The sequence below is a fragment of the Engystomops pustulosus genome, chromosome 6, assembly GCF_040894005.1.
Source record: "Engystomops pustulosus chromosome 6, aEngPut4.maternal, whole genome shotgun sequence".
Classification (NCBI taxonomy): Eukaryota; Metazoa; Chordata; class Amphibia; order Anura; family Leptodactylidae; genus Engystomops; species Engystomops pustulosus.
Window position 1 is genome coordinate 84,693,010 of NC_092416.1, and position 25,297 is coordinate 84,718,306.

A 25,297-nucleotide genomic window follows, 5' to 3' on the forward strand; every position below is an offset into this window, starting at 1 on the left:
TTTTGTAAAAGTCAAGCTTTAAAAATCTGTCTACCACATCACCAGATTGGATTGGCAAAAAATCACAATAAAAGTTAGTACAAATCGGCAGACACAACAGTTGTAAAAAATTTTGAAAACCGCAAACGGATGTAACCATAATGAACAATCAGAATCATGCTAATTGACATAAAAATCAGTGTCAGACCAACCCAGGGCTTTGTCTTTATAATTTTTTTTGCAATATGTTAGTTTTGGTGTCAGGACCACTGTGTTCTTGCTAACCTGAAAGAAATATTCTTAGAAAATAAAGAATATCTTGTGAAATGTACAAATCAATGAACTATGACAGTACTGACAAACCTATGGCTCGGGTGCGAGATGTGGCACTCAGAGCCCTCTCGGTGGGCACTTAGGCTGTTGCTCCAGCACAGCTTTCACTAGACAGAACTTAAGGGATTGCCCTGCAATGGTCCCACTTAGCCCAGAATGTGCCATGCTCAATGTTGATTTAAAGTAAAGGTTCTTGGTCTACATGAGACTGCAGGAAGAGAGAGAAGGGTCAGATTATTATTGGAGTCATTGGTGCTCCTGCTCTGAACTCCACAATTTTTCCTGTTTAGGGGGCTCCAATGGCAATCTGAATTTCCCTTACTTATGTTGACAATATTGATGCCCTCAGGACCTTTGAAAGCTGTGGTATAGCAAGGAGCAAAAAGATTGCAATAAGTTACTGCTTGAATTTCTGTGTTGGCACTTTGCAAGAAATAAGGTGGTTTTGGTTTGCAGATTTGGCAGTCGGTCTATAAAAGGTTCACCATCACTGAACTACGGTAGAATGCAGTGTGAGTGAAAGTTGTGGCAGAACATATCAGTATAACATTCATCTGTTTAGTTGCTCAAGCAACTCTTTATTTTTCTGCCTTTTTTAATACTGCAGCTGGAAGAGCAGAGTATCTTGCTAAAAGGCATCAGCTGCCTGACCCATCTAAAGTGTGCGTGGGAAACATACGCAAGCAAGCTAAATGGAGCAAAGCCGATTAACACTAACAAGCTGTCTCTCTCACAAAGGACAAGGTATCATCTCTGAAGTTCTTATGAATCACACTAAGGACTCGTTTGTATGTGGATTTACCTCAGTTTTTCAATAACTCCCATTACAGCATTTTGTATTCCAGGTTGCATTACTGCAAAGCAGAAAGCAAAGCATTCAGAGGAGGTCATGTATAAAGTGTCAAATAGAAACTTGCTTCAGTTATATAATGTACAGATAGAACAGATAATTATTAATAGATGTTTCCAGCTTTATGTGCACAAGTGTATCTATTCTTATCTAATCAATCTCAAAGAGGTTTTATGGGGGGATGAAAGTATGAAAATATACTTCATATACATAGCTAAGCATTTGCCCAAACATATAAAATATAGTATTCCATGGCTCAGTTCTGACACATACTTTAATACCACCAAAAAATTGAAAAACACAACATCTAAAGTATATTACGTATAATACAAAACAATCTTTATTGAGAAAAAATAGTGCATCACAATGCACCAGCAGCAATACAATATAAAAACAACAGAGAGTGCCACATAATATAAAGTTGATAAAACCAATGGAACAAATAGAAACTGGTAAGTGTAGCCTATTAACAGTCACAACCTAAGTAGGAATTGTAAACAGAGGAAGAACGTCCCTCACATAAGAGCAGTAATGTTACCTATACCAGTAGGAAGGCACACGCTGTACACCCCGACACGTGTTTCGCACTTAGCTTTTTCAAGGGGAGTGAAATACCAGGAAGAAGTGGAAAACAGTGGTATCCCAGTCCAGTATGAAAGGCATAGAGACAGAGATGCCTACTTTGCCAATCATGTCCCTGTTGAAAGATTCTTCCTCCACCAGGATGTTCTATTACGCCCAGCTTCTGGCACCGGTTAACAAACGGAGCCAGTACCAGAAGCAGCGAGTGTCAGCTGTATATTACAGCTGACACCGTGCTCTAACACTCGCGATGCGATCAGAGCCAACTCCAATTGCGAATAAGGGTCTTCCCCCTAAGGATTGGACCCCCCGTGCCGCTGTTCCGAGCAGTCCTGAGTTCCCCGGGGCTGTCCGAGCAGTCCTGAGCATGCATGAGCATGCCAGACAGTTTACACTGTCCTACAATGCATTAGTATTGTACAGTAGAGCAGTGTATTGGACTTGAACCAGCGATCAGAGCATTGCTGGTTCAAGTTTGTATACAGTAAAAAAATAAGTTTAAAAAAATAAGTTTAAAACATTAAAATAAAAATAAATAAATAAAGTATAAGCCCCTAAAATGTCACTTTCCCACACGAACACTAAATGAAGTATAAAAACACAAATACACAAACCCCCCCACACGTATCACCGCATTCGTAACAATCTATATAATAAAACAGACCTGTAACGCCATTAAAAGCCGAAAAACGTTCCAAAAAAGATAATTTTTTATTAATAGCCCTAACAAAATGCTCTAAAAGTGATAAAGAAATGTTATGTGCTCCAAAATAAGACCGCTAAAAAGAACAACTCTTGTCACAAAAATAAGCCCCTAATCAGCTGAGAAATAAAACATTATGCCTCGGAAAAGATGGTGATGCCAAAATGTACAAGATTTTCACCAAATTTGTTTTTAATTCAGTTTAATTAGGAAAAAATTGAAAATCCATATAAATGAGGTATTTCCATAATCGTGCCAACCCAGAGATTAAAAATATGGAATGGTGAACAACAAAAAAAAAAGAAAAAAATCTTAACAAAAATTGATGATTTTCAGCACCAGCAAAGAGTTAATAAAATTTCACCAATTAGCTATAGATGCCCCAAAATTATGTACCAGAAAAGTGCATCTCATGTGGCAAATAATAAGCCCCTATATATAAACATTAACCCCTTAACGACTTGGCCTTTTTTAGTTTTTTCACTTCCATTTCTCACTCACCAACTTCAAAAATCTATAACTTTTTTATTTTTCCACATAAAGAGCTGTGTTATGGCTTATTTTCTGCGTAACAAATTGCAATTCATAGTGACAGCATTTAATATTCCATGGTGTGTACTGGGAAGCGGGAAAAAAATTCCAAATGCAGTGAAAATGGTGAAAAACCACATTTACGACGTTTTCTTGTGAGCTTGGATTTTACAGCTTTCACTCTGCACCCCAAATGACATGTCTACTTTATTCTTTGGGTCGGTACGATCTGTATTGTATAGGTTTTATAATGTTTTCATACATTTAAAAAAATTAAAACCTCCTGTACAAAATATTTTTTTTTTATTTTGCCATCTTCTGGCACCAATAACTTTTTCATACTTTGGTGTACGGAGCTGTGGATAGTGTCATTTTTTGTGAATTTTGATGGCCTTTTCATTACTATAACTTTTGGGACTGTGCGACCTTTTGATCACTTTTTATGAATTTTTTTAATATTTTTCAAAATGGCAAAAAAAATGCCATTTTCGACTTTGGACGCTATTTTCCGTTACGGGGTTAAACGTAGTGAAAAAACTTTATTATATTTTGATATATCAGGCATTTTTGGACGCGGCGATACCTAATGTGTTTATGATTTTTACTGTTTATTTATTTTTATATCAGTTCTAGGAAAAGGGGGGTGATTTGAATTTTTAGGTTTTTTTATTATAATTTTTTTTTTTAACTTTTTTTTATTTTTACTTTTACTATTTTTCAGACTCCCTAGGGTACTCTAACCCTAGGTAGTCTGATTCATCCTAACATATACTGCCATACTACTGTATGGCAGTATATGTGGATTTTACTCCCCATGCATTACAATGTGCAATTAGCACATTGTAATGCATGGGTTAAAACGAAGTAGTTTTGGATATTCGGAACACCCGAGGCTACCATGGCGACGGATCGCCGCTCCCCGTGACGTCATCGGGGAGCGGCGATCCACGACAAGCCGCCGGCAATGCTAGCACCGATCGCGGGTGTTACTGGTAAGCGTTTGCTGTAATATGCAGCAAAGACTCACCGGCTATGGAGAGGGCTCGGCCCGCGAGCCCTCTCCATGCACCGGGACCCGGCGTGCGCCGTACTAGTATGGGAAGGGGTTAAAAAAGAATATAGCCTGTACAATTTGAAAATCAAACATTGTGGAGCTTTTTATTATGTAATCCATTGTGAATGTTTAATTTCCCGCCCAAAATGAATGTATACTTTAAAAATATTACAATTTGGCCAATATAGGTCTGCAGGGGTTAAGGATAAAAAAAAACTGGTTGAAACAGAAATTTGTAAACAGTCCCTTAGGTATGTACTGCTGGAGCTAGTTAATTGCCACATTCAATATTTCCTGTGTTTTAGGAGATTTTTTTTTAATGAAAGTGTAGACCAGTGAGGGCCTGGGCAGTGCAGTGTGGATTGTAGGGGGGTACCATTTTTTTAAAAATGTTTTATGAACTTTAAATATTTCCTTTCATTTCTAGTGCATTTCAGTTTTGCAAGTAACAGCTGACACATTGACCCATTTGACTACAGGAAAAGTGTATGACGTAAACTATTCTCTTAACAAACAGGTTACCGATTACGAGGCCATTGTTACATGTCAATAACCATCTCGCTGTGCACCACAGACAGCAACAGAGAGGGCAATATGCCACCGGAGCCAGAGATGATGTCACCTGGTAAGATTACATTTATAGTCATAGTTGTGATACAGAAGCGTGATCTAATCATTTTTTTGTTCTATCATTACCTTTTTTAAAAACTCTTCACTGAAATTAGGTTTGGATACCAAGTGAAGTATTTATAAAAAATCTACATTTCTCAGTCTTTAGTTTTAGTGTTTCTTCTTATTGATATCACATTATATATTCAGTGCTCTTCTATTCTGCATCTCCAGTTTTTCTAGGCATAGTGGATTCCTTTTTACTTCCATCGTCACCCATATTGCTGCTGTGTGTGTGCGCTGTTTCGAAAGCTGTGTTGCGTACTATATTAACCCCTTTGCACACCACGACATACTATCACACTGTGGTGCTGCAGGGGTGTATGGAGAGAGCTCACAGGCTGAGCTCTCTCCATACATAGCGAGTGTGGGCTGTATAACACAGCTGATACCCACCTCTAACTGCCGCGGTCAGTGTGGCACCGATAGTGGCAATTAAGGTGGCCTCACCCTGTCATCTAACAGCGCTGGTGGAGGACACTGCCATCTTGGATGGCCGATCAGTGCCCCCCGTGATGTCATCAGAGAACACCGGTTTCCATGGCAACCCAGAGTCTCTCCTAGAGATAGTAGGCTATTAGAGATAAGCAGTAAATTACTGTATACTGCCATACAGTAATATTGAAGAGGTTAACCTGTCAGTTTCTTAAAGTGCACCTCCAGTTACAAGTCTATTTTCCACAATTTTGCCTTAAGATTGGCAATTTTGCCTAAAATGTAAATCTCAATTTTTTTTAAACCCAAAATTTCCTTTTGTTCTTAATCTGTATATTTCTTAATTTTTCTGGCTTCTCCCCACTACTCTCTATGTTAACCCATCTCTTCTCTGTATACTGAACCAGTGTATATCTATATGCCTCCCTCTTATGTCTGTATGCCCTATTCTATGTGTTGAAGTGTTGAACCATCGTATGTCTCTATGACCCCTCTTATCTCTCTATGCCCCATCCTTTCTGTTGACCTATCTTATCTCTCTATGCCCCCTTCTCTATGTTGCCTCCATCTATGTTGTCCCCACTCCCTCACCTTAATATGTCCATTTTTATTTCTTTACAACTACTACTACCCTGTGCCAGAATCAGTTCCTGACTCAGATCTGAGCTCCAACCATGGTGGTGGAGATAACATCAGCCTTTCAGGGCCTTGGTAGGGTAAAAGAGAAGGTGCTGGGAGATGGAACCTTAGAGGGGTATTCCAGGAATAAGCATAATTCATAATGAAATGGATCATTAAAATATTAGCTAATATGTAATTAGTTGTTGTTTAAAATGTTGCTTCTCTTAGCAATTAAATGCTGTACACATACACTGTAATAAAGAATTAAAATGCTACTTGCTCTTTAATCAGTCCTATGACTTTGTTCCTGTGGAGGAGACAAGGATATAAGATGGCCACTGGTCACATGTCCACATCACATGTCCTGTACCTGTCTGTAGTCGCTGGTTGTTGTGAGACGTCATCTCAGTGAGGTAATGTGCAGTGATGGCAGTTACGCATCATTACTATGGTAAAAACCTATTTAGAAACTAGGCCAATTTACATACAAAATTAATTAACCCCTTTGTGACTAAGCCATTTTAGACCTTTAGGACCAGGCCTGATTTTTAAAATTTGCCCTGTGTCATTATAGGAGGTTATAACTTTGTGATGCTTTAACTTAACCAGGGGATTTTGAGATTGTTTTACCGTCACACATTGTACTTCAAAGTAATAGAAAAATTTTGATGATATTTTTTGTGTTTAGTTATGAAAAAAATTGAAATTTGGCAAAAATGTCTTAAAATTATTCATTTTCAAAGCTGAAAATTTTCCGCTTTTCAGCCAGATAGTCATAGCACCCAAGTAACTTTATAATTAACATTTCCGGAATGTCTGCTTTATATCGGCATAGGGTTTTATGCATCCTCTCTCTTTTCTAGGTTGTTAGGAGGTTCAGAATTTTGGGTGCAATTTTTCTCATTTTTATGAAAATCGCCAAAAATCCTTATTTAGAGGCTCCTTCTCAGCTTTAACTGACTTTGAGAGACCTAAACAGCAGTAAAACCCAATAAATTATGGCTCAATAGCTAATAATCAGATTTTATTAACTCTTTCTTGGTGGTGGTTAAAAAAATCATTGATTCTTGTTTATGGTTTTTTGTATCTTTTTCGCCGGACGTTCACCGTACCATAAAAATAATGTGTTATCATTATTCTATGGGTCATCAAGATTACAGCGATACCATTTATGTTGTGTTTTTTTTGGTGATTTTCACTTTTTTATGTTTTATTGGATTATTGCATGGGATGGGACTTCAAGGGACTTTTATTCTTTTTTAATAATTTTTTTTAATTGCACTTCTAGTGAAAGCAGCCCTGGGGTAACGATCGGCACCTCCGTGCCATGCACAGAGGGTGCCGATCGTTGCGGCGATTCACCATAGACACTGCGGTCACAATGAACGCGGCATCTATAGGGTTAAACAGCCGGGATCGCGATAGTCTGAGCCCGGGCGATCGCCATGACGTTATACTACGTCAAGGTGCGGGAATGACCTGCATCCTATGACGTAGTATCACGTCAAGGTGCAGAAAGCGGTTAAAATAGTCTAATCTTTATTGAAAATACATACAAAACATAAATACAAGAACGGTATGCAGGTATACATAGCAATGGAAATGGGGTACCATCACATTGTCCGTGGGAACATAATACTGGGACCAGGAGTGGAGAAATCAGGAAGTTCAGAAACCTTGTATGTCCTTGAGCTACCAAAATGCATTAAATATATTGGGGCAGATTTATCAAGCTGTCTGAAAGTCAGAATATTTCTAGTTGCCCATGGCAACCAATCACAGCTCCCCTTTAAAATATTCATGAGCACTGGTAAAATGAAAGCTGAGCTGTGATTGGTTGCCATGGGCAACTGGAAATATTCTGTCTTTCAGACACTTGATAAATCTGCCCCATTGTGTATTGCACATGGTTTTAAATGTAGCATATAACTGAGCTAACATAAACCATAATTTAAAGTGCCAGTGCAATGATAGTCAGATTATTGCCACAATGTCTCAATCTATATATAAAAAGTGCTAGTGCATATTGATACAATTCAACACATCTCTCCACAGTTATGGCCAATTTCTATCAAAAGAAAATGCATTGCTTACCCCTGGTGTCTTATGTGCTCTGTGTACCCCATGGACCGAAAAACTCCTCATGATTTCTCCACTCCTGGCCCCTGTATTATATTCCCACGAACAATGTGACAATCTGATGTGATGGTACCCCATTTCCATTCCTACGTATACCTGCATACCGTTCTTTTGCAGGGCCGGATTATAGGCAGGGCTCACGGGGCTAGAGCCCCGGGGCCCCCACCATCTTGCTCCCCCTAGGGGCCCCCACCAGATCGCACACCCCGCTCCTCCCCCGCACCCCTTTCTGAGCCGCCCGCCGCCCCGAGACACAGGGGACCGCCTCCCTGCCACGGCCTTCCAGCTTGCCCATCCCCCTTGCATGGCCTCCCCGCCCGTCCATACAGCTGCATGGCGGAGCCGCCCGCCCATCGCTGCCCGCCCCGCACATCACCGCCCACCCCGCACAGGTGACTCCGCCTCCGCAACCTCCCTCTCCTCCCCAGCACAGGTAACTGCTTCTCCATCCCCCTGCATGGCCTCCCCGCCCATCCCCGCTTGGCGGAGCCGCACGCCCTGCACGGCACATGTGACCCCCCCCCCGCGCTCGACCCCCCCCCCCCGCGCTCGACCCGTCCCCTCCCCCCGCGCTCGACCCGTCTGCTCCCCCCCGCGCTCGACCGAGCAAGCAACCCTCAGCCTCCCCCCCCCCGGCCGAATAAGTAACTGACCTACCTCCCATCCCCCGCCCGCCCGAACAAGCACCCGCCCGAATGCCACCCTGACGCCATGGCCGGTCACCGGGGGTAAGTATATACATATGTAATTGTCTGTGTATATTTATGTATATACAGTGTATATGTATATATACTGTGTGTATATATGTGTATATATGTGTATATACTATGTGTATATATGTGTATATACTATGTGTATATACTGTGTGTATATATGTGTATATACTGTGTGTATAGATGTGTATATACTGTGTGTATAGATGTGTATATACTGTGTGTATAGATGTGTATATACTGTGTGTATAGATGAGTATACTATATTTATATACGCATATATTTACATAAGCATATATGTGTGCACATTTATATATATGAATGATGTGGTTTTTGTATATGCTGTGTATATGGTATGTATGTATATGCTCTGTATACTGAATGTGTGTGTATATATGGGTGCAAGTATACGTGTGTAGAACTTTATTTGTGTGTATATAAGTACCGTATATACTCGTGTATAAGCCGAGTTTTTCAGCACAAAAAATGTGCTGAAAAACGTCCCCTCGGCTTATACACGAGTCATACAGTCATAAAAAATCTTTAAAAAATAATAAACTTATATACTCACCCTCCGGTGGCCCCGACCTGCAGCGCCGCTCCCCCGATGTCTGCGCGGGTCCTCTTCTGGCTCCCGTGGCCGTCTTCTGTCTTCACTAACTTCGTGTCGGGCGCCGCCATGTTTTTCCTCCAGGCGGTGCCTAGTATGACGTCAGCAGCGGCGCGTCATACTAGGCGCCGTCCAGGGGAGACGGCGGCGCCCGGCACGAAGTTAGTGAAGAAAGAAGACCGTCGCCGAAGCCAGAGGAGGACCCGCGCCGACATCGGGGGAGTAGCGCTGCGCATTGGGGCCACCGGAGGGTGAGTATATAAGTTTATTATTTTCTTTTAATGCTGGGCTGGCTGTATATTACTGGGGGCGGTGCTGTATACTACTGGGTGCTGTGCTGTATACTACTGGGGGCTGTGCTGTATACTACTGGGGGCAGTGCTGTATACTACTGGGGGCAGGCTGTAAACTACTGAACTACTGGGGGCTGTGCTGTATACTACTGGGGGCAGTGCTGTATACTACTGGGGGCAGTGCTGTATACTACTGGGGGCTGTGCTGTATACTGCTGGGGGCTGTGCTGTATACTACTGGGGGCATTGCTGTATACTACTGGGGGCTGTGCTGTATACTACTGGGGGCATTGCTGTATACTACTGGGGGCAGGCTGGGTAGTGCTGTATACTACTAGGGGCTGTGCTGTATACTACTGGGGGCTGTGCTGTATACTACTGGGGGCTGTGCTGTATACTACTGGGGGCAGGCTGTATAATACTGGGGGCAGGCTGGGTAGTGCTGTATACTACTGGGGGCAGGCTGTATACTACTGGGGACTGGCTGTATACTACTGGGGGCAGTGCTGTATACTACTGGGGGCAGTGCTGTATACTACTGGGGGCAGTGCTGTATACTACTGGTCATACTCGAGTCAATAGGTTTTCCCAGTTTTTGATGGTAAAATTAGGGGTCTCAGCTTATACTCGGGTCGGCTTATACTCGAGTATACACGGTATATAAAGGTGTGTAAGTATCAGTTTATAAATGTGTGTAATTGTATCAGGGTACATTCACAAGAAAGTATGGGGGGCGTATATCTGGCCGCAAATTTGGTACCGGATATACTTCCCTCATAGGCATCTATAGTGCATGGGCTCAGTATGGTGAGCACAACCAGTGCTCACTGTTTCGTGCTGTGGTCGCAAAAGAGATAGAGCCTGAACTATCTATGGTTGTAAGAACGACCATGCAGCTCTATTCTCTATGGAGAGGGGAGGGGTGAGCCGCGGTCACCTCTCCTCCTCTCAATAACGCCACCATACGTTTATGTGAATGCAGCCGACATATGTATATATTTTTTTAAGAGGAAGGAGGGCCCCATGCAGAAATCTGCCATGGGGCCCAATCTCTCCTAGTTACACCACTGCTTGCGGGCTGAGGTGTATGTTACATTGGACTGCATGGCAGGTGTGGCTGCTTGTCTGATGCAGGCTGAGATGTTTGTTAAATGGGACTCGTGGCTGTGCAGGCTGAGGTGTATGTTGTATGGGACTGTATATCTGGTACGTGTGAAGGATGTAAAGATGAGTGACTGGGGCTGTATGTAGCTATGTTTCTGGGGGCGAAGTGGCTGTAAGTAGCTGTGTTACTGGGGGCGAGGCGGCTGTAAGTAGCTGTGTTACTGGGGGCCAGGCGGCTGTATGTAGCTTTGTTACTGGGGGCGAGGCGGCTGTATGTAGCTGTGTTACTAGGGATGAGGCGGCTGTATGTAGCTGTGTTACTGGGGATGAGGCGGCTGTATGTAGCTGTGTTACTGGGGATGAGGCGGCTGTATGTAGCTGTGTTACTGGGGATGAGGCGGCTGTATGTAGCTGTGTTACTGGGGATGAGGCGGCTGTATGTAGCTGTGTTACTGGGGATGAGGCGGATGTATGTAGCAGTGTTACTGGGGGTAAGGCGACTGTATATAGCTGTGTTACTGGGGATGAGGCGGCTGTATGTAGCTGTGTTACTAGGGATGAGGCGGCTGTATGTAGCTGTGTTACTGGGGATGAGGCGGCTGTATGTAGCTGTGTTACTGGGGATGAGGCGGCTGTATGTAGCTGTGTTACTGGGGATGAGGCGGCTGTATGTAGCTGTGTTACTGGGGATGAGGCGGCTGTATGTAGCTGTGTTACTGGGGATGAGGTGGCTGTATGTAGCTGTGTTACTGGGGATGAGGCGGCTGTATGTAGCTGTGTTACTGGGGATGAGGCGGCTGTATGTAGCTGTGTTACTGGGGATGAGGCGGCTGTATGTAGCTGTGTTACTGGGGATGAGGCGGCTGTATGTAGCTGTGTTACTGGGGATGAGGCGGCTGTATGTAGCTGTGTTACTGGGGATGAGGCGGCTGTATGTAGCTGTGTTACTGGGGATGAGGCGGATGTATGTAGCAGTGTTACTGGGGGTAAGGCGACTGTATATAGCTGTGTTACTGGGGATGAGGCGGCTGTATGTAGCTGTGTTACTGGGGATGAGGCGGCTGTATGTAGCTGTGTTACTGGGGATGAGGCGGCTGTATGTAGCTGTGTTACTGGGGATGAGGCGGCTGTATGTAGCTGTGTTACTGGGGATGAGGCGGCTGTATGTAGCTGTGTTACTGGGGATGAGGCGGATGTATGTAGCAGTGTTACTGGGTGTCACGGCGAAGACGCCGCCGCCTCGTCACGTGACGTGGGGTGCAACTGTACGGGTTAATTTAGCCTACTCAAACTTGCGCTCACCTTTCACTCAGGACACAAATTGAGCATAAATCACACCTCATACAGCTCCAGCACCAGACCAGACCCGCTGCCACCACTTATTGCATTTATACCGGGACCAATAAGTATCCCACTCTACAACAACTCTTGCTCTCAAGCAGTCACCTTGTCACACTCAGCACTTTAGCAGTAACACAGTTAGTCACACTTCACAAGGCTATGAGTTCGCAGAGCATACAGGGACCAAAATTAAAGTGAAAAGCTTTAATCACGAAAAGTTGGTCAGTGCATAAAAAAGATATTAAAAACAAAAGAATTACAGAATAAAATGACACAACATGGCAAAACAGTTATAAAATAAAAAGGTAGAAAAATAACAGAAACTTACAACTTAAAGTAAATCCTGATCCCTGGAGGTGGGAGAAATAAGGGACACACTCAGCTTGTCAAGCAGCCCCCAAAATGTGAACGCCAATTCCTGGATTTCATATTGTTTTATATCTTTACAGTTTGGTTCAGATTTCAGAACCTCCCATTCATTAGTTAGTCCAGAGGGTCATTCACAATTGGGCAAAGTGTTAATGAGGGGGGGAGAGTCCAGGAATATTTAAACAGTTCTTTGTTTCCAAATTCCTAGATGCAGGGGTGGGGGTAGGTGCAGAGGAGAGGTGACCAAATGGCTTTTGAGGTCACCAGAGAACATTCTGCAGGTCAGAGTTTATCAGGTTGTAAGGATGTCCAGGATGTTGTAAATGAGGCCTGGACGCTTCAATGGATGCCATATATTTCTACAAAGTTTGTAATTGCCCAATAGTTCAACAAATCTTACACATTCAAGAATAATATTTCCTTGACACCTCCCCTTTTTTGATTGTGCCTAGGAGATTGGCTCACTTGCCATCTTCTTGGCGCACTTCTACCTCTGGCTCCCCCTGGCGAGAGAGGCCGTCTGCATTCCCATGCTCACTACCTTTCTTGTGTTGAATTGTGAAATCATATTGCTGCAAGACCAGGCTCCATCTGAGCAGCTTCCCATTGTCTCCAGCCACCCTATTAAGCCAGCTAAGTGGATTATGATCTGTGATCACAGTAAAGTTACGCCCATACAGATATGGCTGCAGTTTTTGCAGAGCCCACACAATTGCCAGACACTCTTTTTCAATTGTGGCATATGCAACCTCCCGGGGCAACAGTTTCCTACTTAGGTAAAGTAATGGGTGCTCTTCTCCTTTCGGGTTTACCTGACTAAGGACTGCACCTAGTCCGTATGTGCTGGCGTCAGTTTGTACCAAAAATCTGCGGGTGAAATCTGGGGCCTGGAGAACAGGTGAACTGGCCAATACAGCTTTCAAGGCTGAAAATGATTCCTCACACTGATTGGTCCATGCAACAATTTGGGGGAGTTTTTTCTTGGTTAAGTCTGTCAAGGGTTTAGCCAGCGCACTGTAGTTTGGCACAAATTTCCTATAATAGCCGGCTGTCCCTAGGAAAGACATGACTTGTTTCTTAGTTCTAGGGGTGGGCCAAGTGGTTATGGCATCTACTTTCCCCGGTTCAGGCCGTAGCACCCCACCTCCGACACAGTGTCCCAGATATTGCACTTCTGACATTGCTATCTGACATTTCTCCGGTTTGACAGTCAAACCTGCCCTTTTGAGTCTTTCCAGCACCTGTGTCAGATGTTGCAGGTGTTCCCCCCATGAGTTGCTGAAAATGGCTATGTCATCAAGGTATGCAACTGCAAAGCTATCCAGTCCCTCCAGGAGTTGGTTGACCAACCTTTGGAAGGTGGCAGGGGCATTTTTCATACCAAATGGCATGACCAAAAATTCGTACAGCCCAAAGGGAGTTATGAAGGCAGACCTTTCCTGAGCGTCCTTTGTCATAGGGATTTGCCAGTACCCCCTACTTAGATCCATGATGGTAAGGTAGGAAGCACTAGCCAGCTGATCTAATAATTCATCTATTCTTGGCATGGGGTAAGCATCAAATGTGGTAATTAGGTTTAGCTTCCTGTAATCCACACAGAACCGTGTGGTTCTGTCCTTCTTTGGCACAAGGACTACAGGGGAGGCCCATGCACTCTGAGATTTTTGTATCACGCCCAGGGCCCACATCTCTTCTATTTGATCCTTCATATTAGATTTGACCTCAGTTGAAACCCGATAAGCAGATTGCCTTATTGGCAGGTGATTGCCAGTGTCCACCCTGTGAATAGCTAGATGAGTTCTCCCAGGCTTCTGGGTGAAGGTATCTGTGAAGGCATTGAGTACCTCCCTGAGCTCACACTTCTGAGTATGGGAGAGTTGGGGGTTGAATTGTGCAGTCTCAAGGGACCATTTGCTTTGTGGCTCAGACACAAGGTCTAATAGGGGATCCCCCTCCCCCTCCTCTGGCAAACTGCAAACAGGCATCACACAAGCTCCCCTGTCATGATGTGCTTTTAACATGTTAACATGAAATACCTTTTGGCGTTTATTTGCCTCATCGAGGGCCAGAACATAGTTAACATCATTTAATCGTTGGCATATAGTATAGGGGCCCTCCCATGCAGCCTGTAGTTTGTTTTGCAACATGGGAACCAGCACCCAGACCTTCTGACCTTCTTCATATACCCTCTGTCTGGCATTTCGGTCATACCAAAGTTTCTGATTGGTCTGGGTTATGGACATATTCTCATGCACTAAGTTACTCAAAGTCTGCATCTTCTCCCTGAGTCTCAGTACATATTCTACAACAGAGACTCCTTGTGTCCCTACGTTACTTTCCCAAGTGTCCTTAATCAGATCAAGAGGCCCCCTTACTCTTCTCCCATAAATAAGCTCAAATGGGGAGAAACCGGTGGATGCTTGTGGTACTTCCCGGTAAGCAAACAAGAGATGGGGAAGGTACCGCTCCCAGTCTCTCCCTACAGTCTCAATGAGCATTTTAAGCATTTGTTTCAGGGTCCCATTAAAACGTTCACACAAACCATTAGTCTGAGGGTGATAGGGGGTGGCTACCAAATGTTCTACCTGCATTTTCTTACAGAGGCTTTGCATTAAATTAGACATGAACTGTGTACCTTGATCAGTCAACATTTCCCTGGGAAACCCAACACGAGAGAAAACAGTCAATAATGCATCTGCTACCTTATCTGCACGTATGGAAGACAGGGCTACAGCTTCTGGGTATCTAGTGGCATAGTCCACTACTGTAAGAATAAATTTCTTTCCTGAGCTGCTAGGTATTTTAAGGGGTCCAATGATATCTACAGCCACCCGCTGGAAAGGCTCATCAATTACTGGTAGAGGAATCAGTGGAGCCTTATGAATATTCCCAGTTTTTCCCACCCTTTGGCAAACTGTGCAAGACCGACAGTAATTAGCAATGTCAGTGCCCATCTTGGGCCAATAAAAATTGTGCGTCAAGCGAGCTTTGGTTTTTTGTATCCCTAAGTGCCCAGCTAGAGGGATTTCATGGGCAACCTTCAGCAATCTTTCTCTGAACTGATAGGGAACAACTAGGCGTTTCTCACAATCCCAGAATTTTTGTTTATCAGTGGGAATACCCTCCATATAGAGCTTTCCTTCTTCCCAGAACACCCGTTCTTTGTCAGACTCGGTAGGAGGTTTACCTACAAGAAGTTTTAACTTCTCCAATGTAGTATCTGTCTGCAGTGCCTGCATAAAGCTCTGACTATCAGTATGTAAGTCAAGGCCTGATGCAAGCGCTGGACCAGAGCTAGAGGCTTGATTCTCTGGGTGTACTAGCTGAACCCCAGGCAGAAGGTTACACGATTCATCCTCTTCTCCTGTGGACACCACAGTTTGAGGATTAAATTCGCATTGACTGCGAGTCACAGCTGCAACATATGAAGATTCCCCAGCATCCTCTACAGGCAAGTCTAGTATAGCAGTTGGAGGGGAATCTGATCTTAGCCCTCCCTTCACATCATTACATTTCTCAAATTCATTACAATCTACTTGAGGAGAGCAGTGCTCCTCAATTGTTATCAAGGGGTTAGTAGGAACATATTGAGATACCATTCTGCCAAGATCAGTGCCTAATAACACATTAGTTGGAATAGTGTTGGATACGCCCACAGTCCTCAAACCCCTTCCTGCCCCCCAGTCTAGATACACGTGGGCCATTGGTACAGCAGGGCTAGCTCCCCCAACCCCTATTACAGACAATGTTTTTCCTGGAATAATGTCATTTGAGTCCACCATTTCTGGACGTACAAGGGTCACTTCTGCTCCAGTGTCTCTTAATCCAACGGTGACCCTATTGCCTACGGTAACAGACTGAAGATTATCATTGTTTTTCCCCACTTTTCCAGCCACAAATAAAACAGAGGGTGATGATCCAGACAGTGTTCTGGGAGTATTCTTCCTGTTGGGACATGCAACACTAAGATGTCCCACTTGGTTACAGGTAAAACATTTGCGATTGTCAATAACAGTTTTAGTCCCTGGAGCACCAGAAAAGGGTCACCCTGGTGGTTGGTTTGCAGAAAAAGGGGAATTCCCCACCGGCTTACCTCCATTCCAGCTGTTTGCAACAGCCTTTCGGGGTTCTGACATCCTGTTGGCGGCATAGGTGTCCGCAATCTGCGCAGCTTCATCCGCAGTTTTAGGCTCCCTGTCACAAACAAACTGTCGTACATCCACAGGACAAATGTGCAAAAACTGATCTTTTATCATGAGATCCTCCAGGTCCTCACGGCTGTTCACAGAAAGTCCTCGGGTCCACTGTAAAAAGGTAGTCCGTAAGTTGCCTACTGTATCAGCGTAGCTGTCAGTTGGTCCTCGCTTTACGCTCCGGAATTTCTTGCTGTACACCTCTGGAGTTAGGTTGTACTTTTTAATCAAAGCAGCTTTTATAGCGTCATAGTCCTCATCAAGCTCAAGAGGAAGGTCAGCAAATACTTCCAGGGCTTTGCCTCTTAGCCCTGGGCTTAAATACTGTGCCCACTGCTCACGGGGCAGATGGTATTGTCTGCAGGTCTTCTCAAAAGACCGCAAAAAAATGTCCAAGTCCCCATCCTTGTCCAGTACTGGAAAACGTTCTTGACGAGGTCTTTTGGGGTCTACATCCTGGGATTGGGGTTGCACAGAATTGATACCCCTTTCAATACGCGCCATTTCCAGCCTGAATTCTCTATCAGCCTGGCGCTCTGCGGCTGCTCTCTCCTCTCGCTCTGCGGCCGCTCTCTCCTTTTCTCGCTCTGCGGCCGCTCTCTCCTTCTCTCTCTCTGCGGCCGCTCTCTCCTTCTCTCGCTCTGCGGCCGCTCTCTCCTTCTCTCGCTCTGCGGCCGCTCTCTCCTTCTCTCGCTCTGCGGCCGCCTGATTAAATTGAAGGATAAGCTGCAGTCGCAGGCTAGGATCACATTCACCTAGCTGCTGTAGGGCCATTTGTAGAGACACATCCATGCCTTCCTGAGGGCTCCTGCTGTGGGTAGCCTCAGGGGAAACTCTTCCAGGATTAATGTCCATATCTTGGCTCCCTTGAGCCGTGCCAGATCCTTGCTCTGCATCTTGCTCCATCAGAGCACAAACCAGCAGCTCTTTGGACTTGTCAGCCGGGTCGATACCTCTCTGCTCACAGAGGTGGACTAGAGCCTCCTTGCTCTGTCTCTTGTAGATGGTTGCCATCACTGAGTGCAACCTTTGCCAAATAAAAGATAGAAAAGAAAAACGGGGAAGGGAAACTGTTTGCACGTGTGTCTTAGAACAGCACTGATTTGGTCCGTGTAAAACTAGGGTACTCCTCGCAAGGATTCCACTAGTCCTTAAGTGCAGGGGTTAGTTACTTAATCCCAACACTTAATGCTCTGACAAAAATGAATTTATCCCACTGCTGCCACCAATTTGTCACGGCGAAGACGCCGCCGCCTCGTCACGTGACGTGGGGTGCAACTGTACAGGTTAATTTAGCCTACTCAAACTTGCGCTCACCTTTCACTCAGGACACAAATTGAGCATAAATCACACCTCATACAGCTCCAGCACCAGACCAGACCCGCTGCCACCACTTATTGCATTTATACCGGGACCAATAAGTATCCCACTCTACAACAACTCTTGCTCTCAAGCAGTCACCTTGTCACACTCAGCACTTTAGCAGTAACACAGTTAGTCACACTTCACAAGGCTATGAGTTCGCAGAGCATACAGGGACCAAAATGAAAGTGAAAAGCTTTAATCACGAAAAGTTGGTCAGTGCATAAAAAAGATATTAAAAACAAAAGAATTACAGAATAAAATGACACAACACGGCAAAACAGTTATAAAATAAAAAGGGAGAAAAATAACAGAAACTTACAACTTAAAGTAAATCCTGATCCCTGGAGGTGGGAGAAATAAGGGACACACTCAGCTTGTCAAGCAGCCCCCAAAATGTGAACGCCAATTCCTGGATTTCATATTGTTTTATATCTTTACAGTTTGGTTCAGATTTCAGAACCTCCCATTCATTAGTTAGTCCAGAGGGTCATTCACAATTGGGCAAAGTGTTAATGAGGGGGGGAGAGTCCAGGAATATTTAAACAGTTCTTTGTTTCCAAATTCCTAGATGCAGGGGTGGGGGTAGGTGCAGAGGAGAGGTGACCAAATGGCTTTTGAGGTCACCAGAGAACATTCTGCAGGTCAGAGTTTATCAGGTTGTAAGGATGTCCAGGATGTTGTAAATGAGGCCTGGACGCTTCAATGGATGCCATATATTTCTACAAAGTTTGTAATTGCCCAATAGTTCAACAAATCTTACACATTCAAGAATAATATTTCCTTGACACTGGGGGTAAGGCGACTGTATATAGCTGTGTTACTGGGGATGAGGCGGCTGTATGTAGCTGTGTTACTGGGGATGAGGCGGCTGTATGTAGCTGTGTTACTGGGGATGAGGCGGCTGTATGTAGCTGTGTTACTGGGGATGAGGCGGCTGTATGTAGCTGTGTTACTGGGGATGAGGCGGCTGTATGTAGCTGTGTTACTGGGGATGAGGCGGCTGTATGTAGCTGTGTTACTGGGGATGAGGCGGCTGTATGTAGCTGTGTTACTGGGGATGAGGCGGCTGTATGTAGCTGTGTTACTGGGGATGAGGCGGCTGTATGTAGCTGTGTTACTGGGGATGAGGCGGCTGTATGTAGCTGTGTTACTGGGGATGAGGCGGCTGTATGTAGCTGTGTTACTGGGGCTGAGGCAGCTGTATGTAGCTGTGTTACTGGGGATGAGGCGGCTGTATGTAGCTGTGTTACTGGGGGCGAGGTGGCTGTATGTAGCTGTGTTACTGGGGATGAGGCGGATGTATGTAGCTGTGTTACTGGGGATGAGGCGGCTGTATGTAGCTGTGTTACTGGGGGCGAGGCGGATGTATGTAGCAGTGTTACTGGGAGTAAGGCGACTGTATATAGCTGTGTTACTGGGGATGAGGCGGCTGTATGTAGCTGTGTTACTGGGGATGAGGCGGCTGTATGTAGCTGTGTTACTGGGGATGAGGTGGCTGTATGTAGCTGTGTTACTGGGGATGAGGTGGCTGTATGTAGCTGTGTTACTGGGGATGAGGCGGCTGTATGTAGCAGTGTTACTGGGGATGAGGCGGATGTATGTAGCTGTGTTACTGGGGATGAGGCGGCTGTATGTAGCAGTGTTACTGGAGATGAGGCGGATGTATGTAGCTGTGTTACTGGGGATGAGGCGGCTGTATGTAGCTGTTACTGGGGGTAAGGCGACTGTATGTATCTGTGTTACTGGGGATGAGGCGGATGTATGTAGCAGTGTTACTGGGGGTAAGGCGACTGTATGTAGCTGTGTTACTAGGGATGAGGCGGCTGTATGTAGCTGTGTTACTGGGGATGAGGCGGCTGTATGTATCTGTGTTACTGCTGGGATAGTGGAAAGGAAGCAGGAGGACGTGTATGTAAGGTACACTCAGTGGGGGCCTCCACCAGATTTTGCGCCCAGGGGCCCCCACCAACCTTAATCCGGCCCTGTTCTTTTGTATTTATGTTTTGTATGTATTTTCAATAAAGATTAGACTATTTGAATTATTTTTGTGTGTAAATTTGCCTCGTTTCTAAATAGGTTTTTGCTAAGTATTGGCAACATAAATGGAAAAAACTAATTGAGGAGATGCTACATGACAATAAGAATAATAGTGATAGATATTATATATCACTTCTCCTCTCCCATGTAACCCCAAGAGTGGTGTTATCATTACTATGATAACAGAGTAGGACAGTCTGTTACATCATCCCTAAGAGCAGAGCATAAGAGGGAGAAGAAGATAGTGAGAACTGAATTGAACTCATGGGACTTGTACTTGTAGATGGTGGCCATCTTGGACTTGTACTTGTAGATGGTGGCCATCTTAGAGATAACTCCACCTACTTTAGAAAGCCCATAAAATGTTGTGAATCATAAAGGTAAACAACTTATGCTCCAGTTTGTGATTAATGGCGTTTTTAATCCCGGAATACCCCTTTAAAGTCTTTATATGACACTAAGAGCCCAGAGGCTGGAGCTATTATGGATTTCATCATTCTGTAAAATTTCTGTATCATGGCGAAGTGAATGGCAAGTTAAATTTTACCCAGCCCTTCTTTGATCATCCATAGGCAACTGTTCATTTGCTTCTCATCTCATCGTATCCAGGACACCTATGAATAATCTCTGATCTGTTCACAACATGCTTGTTTTGAGGGAGAATTTGTACATTTGTGTACACTGAAGATGGTAGTTTTTGATAGCAGCTCATAATGTACCTTACAGAAGAGCTTTGTTACTGTGCAGCTCTGTGTGTAGCAGAGAAGCTCACCAGGGGCAGATTATGACTGCCATGGGTCCTGAGCTTTATGAAACTCAGTACTCACCTTTCTGACGCCCCCGCAGATCCTCTTCTTTCTTCTGGCAGCGGCCTGTGCGTGCTGACATCATAGTGTGTGCAGGACCTGCCGCTGCCAGAACACAGAAATCGGAAGAAGAAGATCTGTGAGAGGCATCAGAAAGGTGACTATGGTGTTTGTTTGTTTTTTTGTATACTGGGGGCTGCCTATATACTACTGGCGGCAGGCTGGCTAGCCTGGTAGCATGGGCTGGCTGGCTATATACTGGGGGCAGTGGGCTGCATAGCTGTTTCCTGGGGGCTGGCTGGCTATATACAGGGGCTGGTTATATACTGGGGCTGGCGTTTGCAGGGGGCTCGTGGGCTATATACTGGGGTAGGGGCTGGCTATATACTGGGGGGCAGTAGGCTGAATAGCTGTATACTGGGGGTTGGTTATATACTGGGGGCAGGGGGCTGGCTAGCTATATACCGGGAGGAGGGTGTGACCAATGCATTTCCCACCCAAGGCTTATACTTAAGTCAGTAGGTTTTCCCAGTTACTTTTGGCAAAGTTAGGTACATACCCGGGTCGGCTTTTACTTGAGTATATAAGGTAAATGATTTGCCAACGGCCATCTGTGCAGAGCTACAGCAAGTCTTGGATTTGCTTTAAAGAAAATAGAACCTCCATGCGCTCAACCTTCATGGTCTCTCAACACGTTCAGGAATTCCAGGGCTCCTTCCCATGCACATTTCTTAGGGGGTCAGCTCCGCCTGCATAAAATCCTGCACCAGGCAAAATTTCACAGCAGCCTGCAGGCGAATACAGGTTTCCCCAACTTAAGGATACCTAACTTATAGACATTTCCTAGTTACAGACAGTTCCCTCTTCCCTCTGGATGCTGGTAATTTACTGAACTTTAGGGTTGACGCCTATTAGCGTTTTTTTTTCTCACTGAACTCATTTTGGTTTATGGACACATACAGATTGGTTTTGTCTTCCTGACTTCAGTGGTTTGTCACTGATGCCTAATTGCCTTGGCGAGGGAGCTCCTCACTCTGTCCTGTCACCTTTACTAGAATAAAAAGAAGCGTTTTTAACATCATTCTGGTGAGTGCCGCATTTTTCTCTCTTTTTTTGCCTCATTTGACTGCATGTATTGGACGTGCACCCTGAGCGGCTTTGGCTTCCCTAGTGCCCAGTCTCCTGCCTTTGGTCTGCAGGATGTGTTTGCTATTTTTGGTGTGAGCAGTGGCGGCTATCAGACTTTCTTATCTTCTCTCCCTCCTGATGCCTTATTGCACCATTTTTCATTGGGCTTTTTCACACCTTTTTTAATAGTCAATTTAGAACCTGTTCTTTTTTGTTCACTGACAACATTGGATTAGTGGAAAAAAACTGAAGTTTGAAAAAGCCCATTAAAAATAATGATAAGGTTAAGGAACTGTCTCATCATACAGTGTAACAACATTTAGGAGCATTTGGACTGAAAACCCACTCTGCTCTGACCAAACCCCTCATTAGCAGAAAGAATCCAAAGGCTAGATTCACCCTTGCTGCGGAGCATGTTGTGTGGACAGAGAAGTGGCCCACTGTTCTTTCTAGTGATGTAATTAATTTGGGTCGCATGGGAAACATTGTCCCACAATTATCAGAAGTAGTACAAACTGTAAATCTTTAACATAAAGTGTGCAACACAATTGTTTCGAGTCACTATAATAAATGTGGTGCATGCTCCAAATAAGCACCGGAACGCCCCTTTAGGTGCAGAATTTTGTGGCGTAAAGGCCATGAGCTGCAACACAATACTGGCGCAGGCACTTTATAAATATATGTGCAAGCAGTTTGCATGTTCTTTTCAGTGCAAAGTCAGGCGGAATACTGGCACAAACACATTAATAGGTGTGGGCCATTATGTTCGTTGACTGGGGAAAGACTGAACCCAAGGTATGTAAAGAAGTTAGGGAAAGGTGGTGGAGGAAGTGTCATGATTTGGGGAATGTTTTCTGCAGCAGAAGTTGCATCTATCAAACAGCTACATGGCAGAATGAATGCAAGTGTATATCAGAACATTCTTCAACAACATGCATTTATCACACAATCAGTCAGCAAGTTTCATGCAGGACAATGCCCCCCTGTCACTCATGAAAATGGGTAAAGCAGTGCCTTTAAACAGAAAACATTGAATCAATGAAATGACCAGCTCTGAGTCGTGTGGCCGCAGATGTGCTGAAGTCATTCAAAGCAAAGGCCTGTACGTGTCCTAGTGATTGGTGACTGTTCTAACTTAAAATCTAGTTCTAATGTTTCTCTGTGCTATAGTCATTGCTGTTCTCTGTGATCATCTGTTTTTTTTTTTTGCAAAATAAAGAATCTACTGTTCTAGTGGCATTATATACCCCTTACAAATAATCCATCAAATCTATGAAAGGAACTAAAGCTCAGAGATCATAGATGGAGCCCACAGACCACTGGAGCAATGCAAGTGATTGGATTCTCCATACAGGTCAAAACCGACAAAGGCTTTTATTGTACTAAGAATTACAGAAATGTCAGTAAGCATGTTCACTATTAAGTCCCTGTGTCATCTCCTTATTACACATAACTTCATATATGGCTTGATTTCTTTGACAGAAATATATTTACTTTCACTGTACTTTGCAGTAGGCCATTAAAAGTGACAGAACTTTTCTAATTGCCCTTGGCAACCAATCAGAGCTGAGCTTTAATATTATTTAAGTTGAGCTCTGATTGGTTGCCATGAACTACGACAGTTCTCCTCTGATAAATCTTCCCCATAATTTGTTAGTTGCTGTAATGCTCTAATTCCTGATTTCATTATATGTAGGTTACTTACAGAGGGAGTACGCTTGCCAGCGCCATTCATGACGAAATTGAAATCTTGCATTTCCACACGGAGATTTCTGCTAATGTTGTTCTTTTTCTCCTTGATGATCTCCATTTGGTCTGGAGAGAACATCTGGACAGTTGTATCAGCCACTCTATGGCCTCACCTAGAACTGCAACATCTGAATCTGCCACCAATTTAGAGCTCTGCTCTTGACTGTAGTACAAAGTATACTAATGGTTTTAAGTACTGAAATCATTTCTTAGTAGTTTTGTTTGTGTTGGATAAGAGCAAGTTTTAATTAATTAAAATCCTGCTTTAAAACCTTAAATGGTAACGTGTTTAATGCTTAAATTGACGCATCTTAAAGGGGCCCCCTCAGGGTAATTTTGAACGATAAACCACCCACAAGTCCTTCTGGGCCGGTGATTTGGTGTCCCAAATTACCCTGTATAAATTTTCAATGATCGTTTAACAAAAAAAAAATGTATTCTTGCTTCAGCCTCATTCCCTTAGCACCTGTGCATTGCGGCGGGATACTGTCCTGGTTTCTCTTCCTGCATAACGAGAGGAGGCATTGGCGCAGGATATGAAGATGTGCGTCCAATGTGCCTCATCGGACTCACATCCAGGTAAGTGATATATATATATATATATATATATAATTTTTAATTAAGGCCACGCAATGCCTTTGGGATGATAAATTATTGCTTGTTTATGATAATACTCTGCAATACTGATGTATTGCAGGGTATTAGCATTGTCAGCCTATGCACATACCCCTAGGGCGCTGAGCGCTAATCGCAGGACTCAGCGCTGTAGAGCTACGGCGCGGAACGCTAAGGGGTTAAACCTGTACAAATACAGTTTAAAAAAAAAAGAAAAAGAATAAAGGGGTGGAGTCGTTTGGAGCACACAGTGAAAGCCATCAATAAAAGCCCACATGTAAATGAGGAAATTCACTGTATTAAGATTTTTCCCCCAGGTCCCTAGTACATGGCATAGAATATTAAATACTGACACTAAGAACTACAAGCCCTCATACAGCTCTGTACACTGAAAAATAAAAGTTAGGGATTTTTAGGGCATCAGTTGGAAGGGGGTTCAGCAGTATTTATTCCATGAATAAGAATAATTCATATTCAAATGATTCAAGAAAATATGAGCTAATATGTAATTAGTTGTTATTTAAAATTTCGCTCCCTTTAGCAGAAAAATGGTCATACACTAGGATGGAAAATTAAAATGCTTTAGACCTTTTAATCAGTCCACTGATTTTGTCCCTGTGGAGGAGACACGGGACATAAGATGGCCACTGGTCACATGTCCACCTCACATGTCCTGCATCTGCCTGGGCAGGTCTTGTGATCACCTCTATGTTTGGCTGTAGTTGGCTGGTTGCAGTGCATCCAGTATGGCCAGTGTTGTGGTAAGACCCAACTTGGAAATGTGCAGTGATGGCAGTTACACATCATTACTGTGAACAGCAGGACTGTCTGTTACATCATCACTGGGAGGAGAGCATAGGAGGGAGGAGTTACTGAGAACTAAAGGATCACAGGAGTTGTAGTTGACGTCCATCTTGGAGATAACTGTGTTGACTTTAGAAAGCCCATAAAAGCAGCTCTGCCTACTATTAAACCATAAAAGCATGATCCATCTTTCCCCCTTGATTATGGCTGGGCACCTTGCATTGCTATGGAGAAGGGAGGGGTGAGTAGAACTCACCCTCCTCCGAGCTGCCGT

At 44.1% G+C, this 25,297-nt stretch overlaps 1 protein-coding gene across 11 annotated transcripts in view; it reads left to right on the forward strand.

Moving 5' to 3' along the window:
* KASH5 (KASH domain containing 5) overlaps positions 1-23,861 on the forward strand; it is an 81,297-nt gene extending 57,436 nt beyond the window's left edge. For 9 of the 11 annotated variants that reach the window (XM_072156877.1, XM_072156875.1, XM_072156873.1 and 6 more), the window contains 3 exons: positions 920-1,056; positions 4,550-4,657; positions 23,552-23,861. In XM_072156877.1, the coding sequence (XP_072012978.1) occupies positions 920-1,056; positions 4,550-4,657; positions 23,552-23,753 (447 nt within the window). In that variant the 3' untranslated portion in view covers positions 23,754-23,861. Of the gene's footprint in view, positions 1-919; positions 1,057-4,549; positions 4,658-21,689; positions 21,779-23,551 lie in introns of those variants that run through there. The other 2 variants (XM_072156883.1, XR_011856507.1) reach the window with 2 other exon arrangements.
* Positions 23,862-25,297: the final 1,436 nt, after the last annotated feature.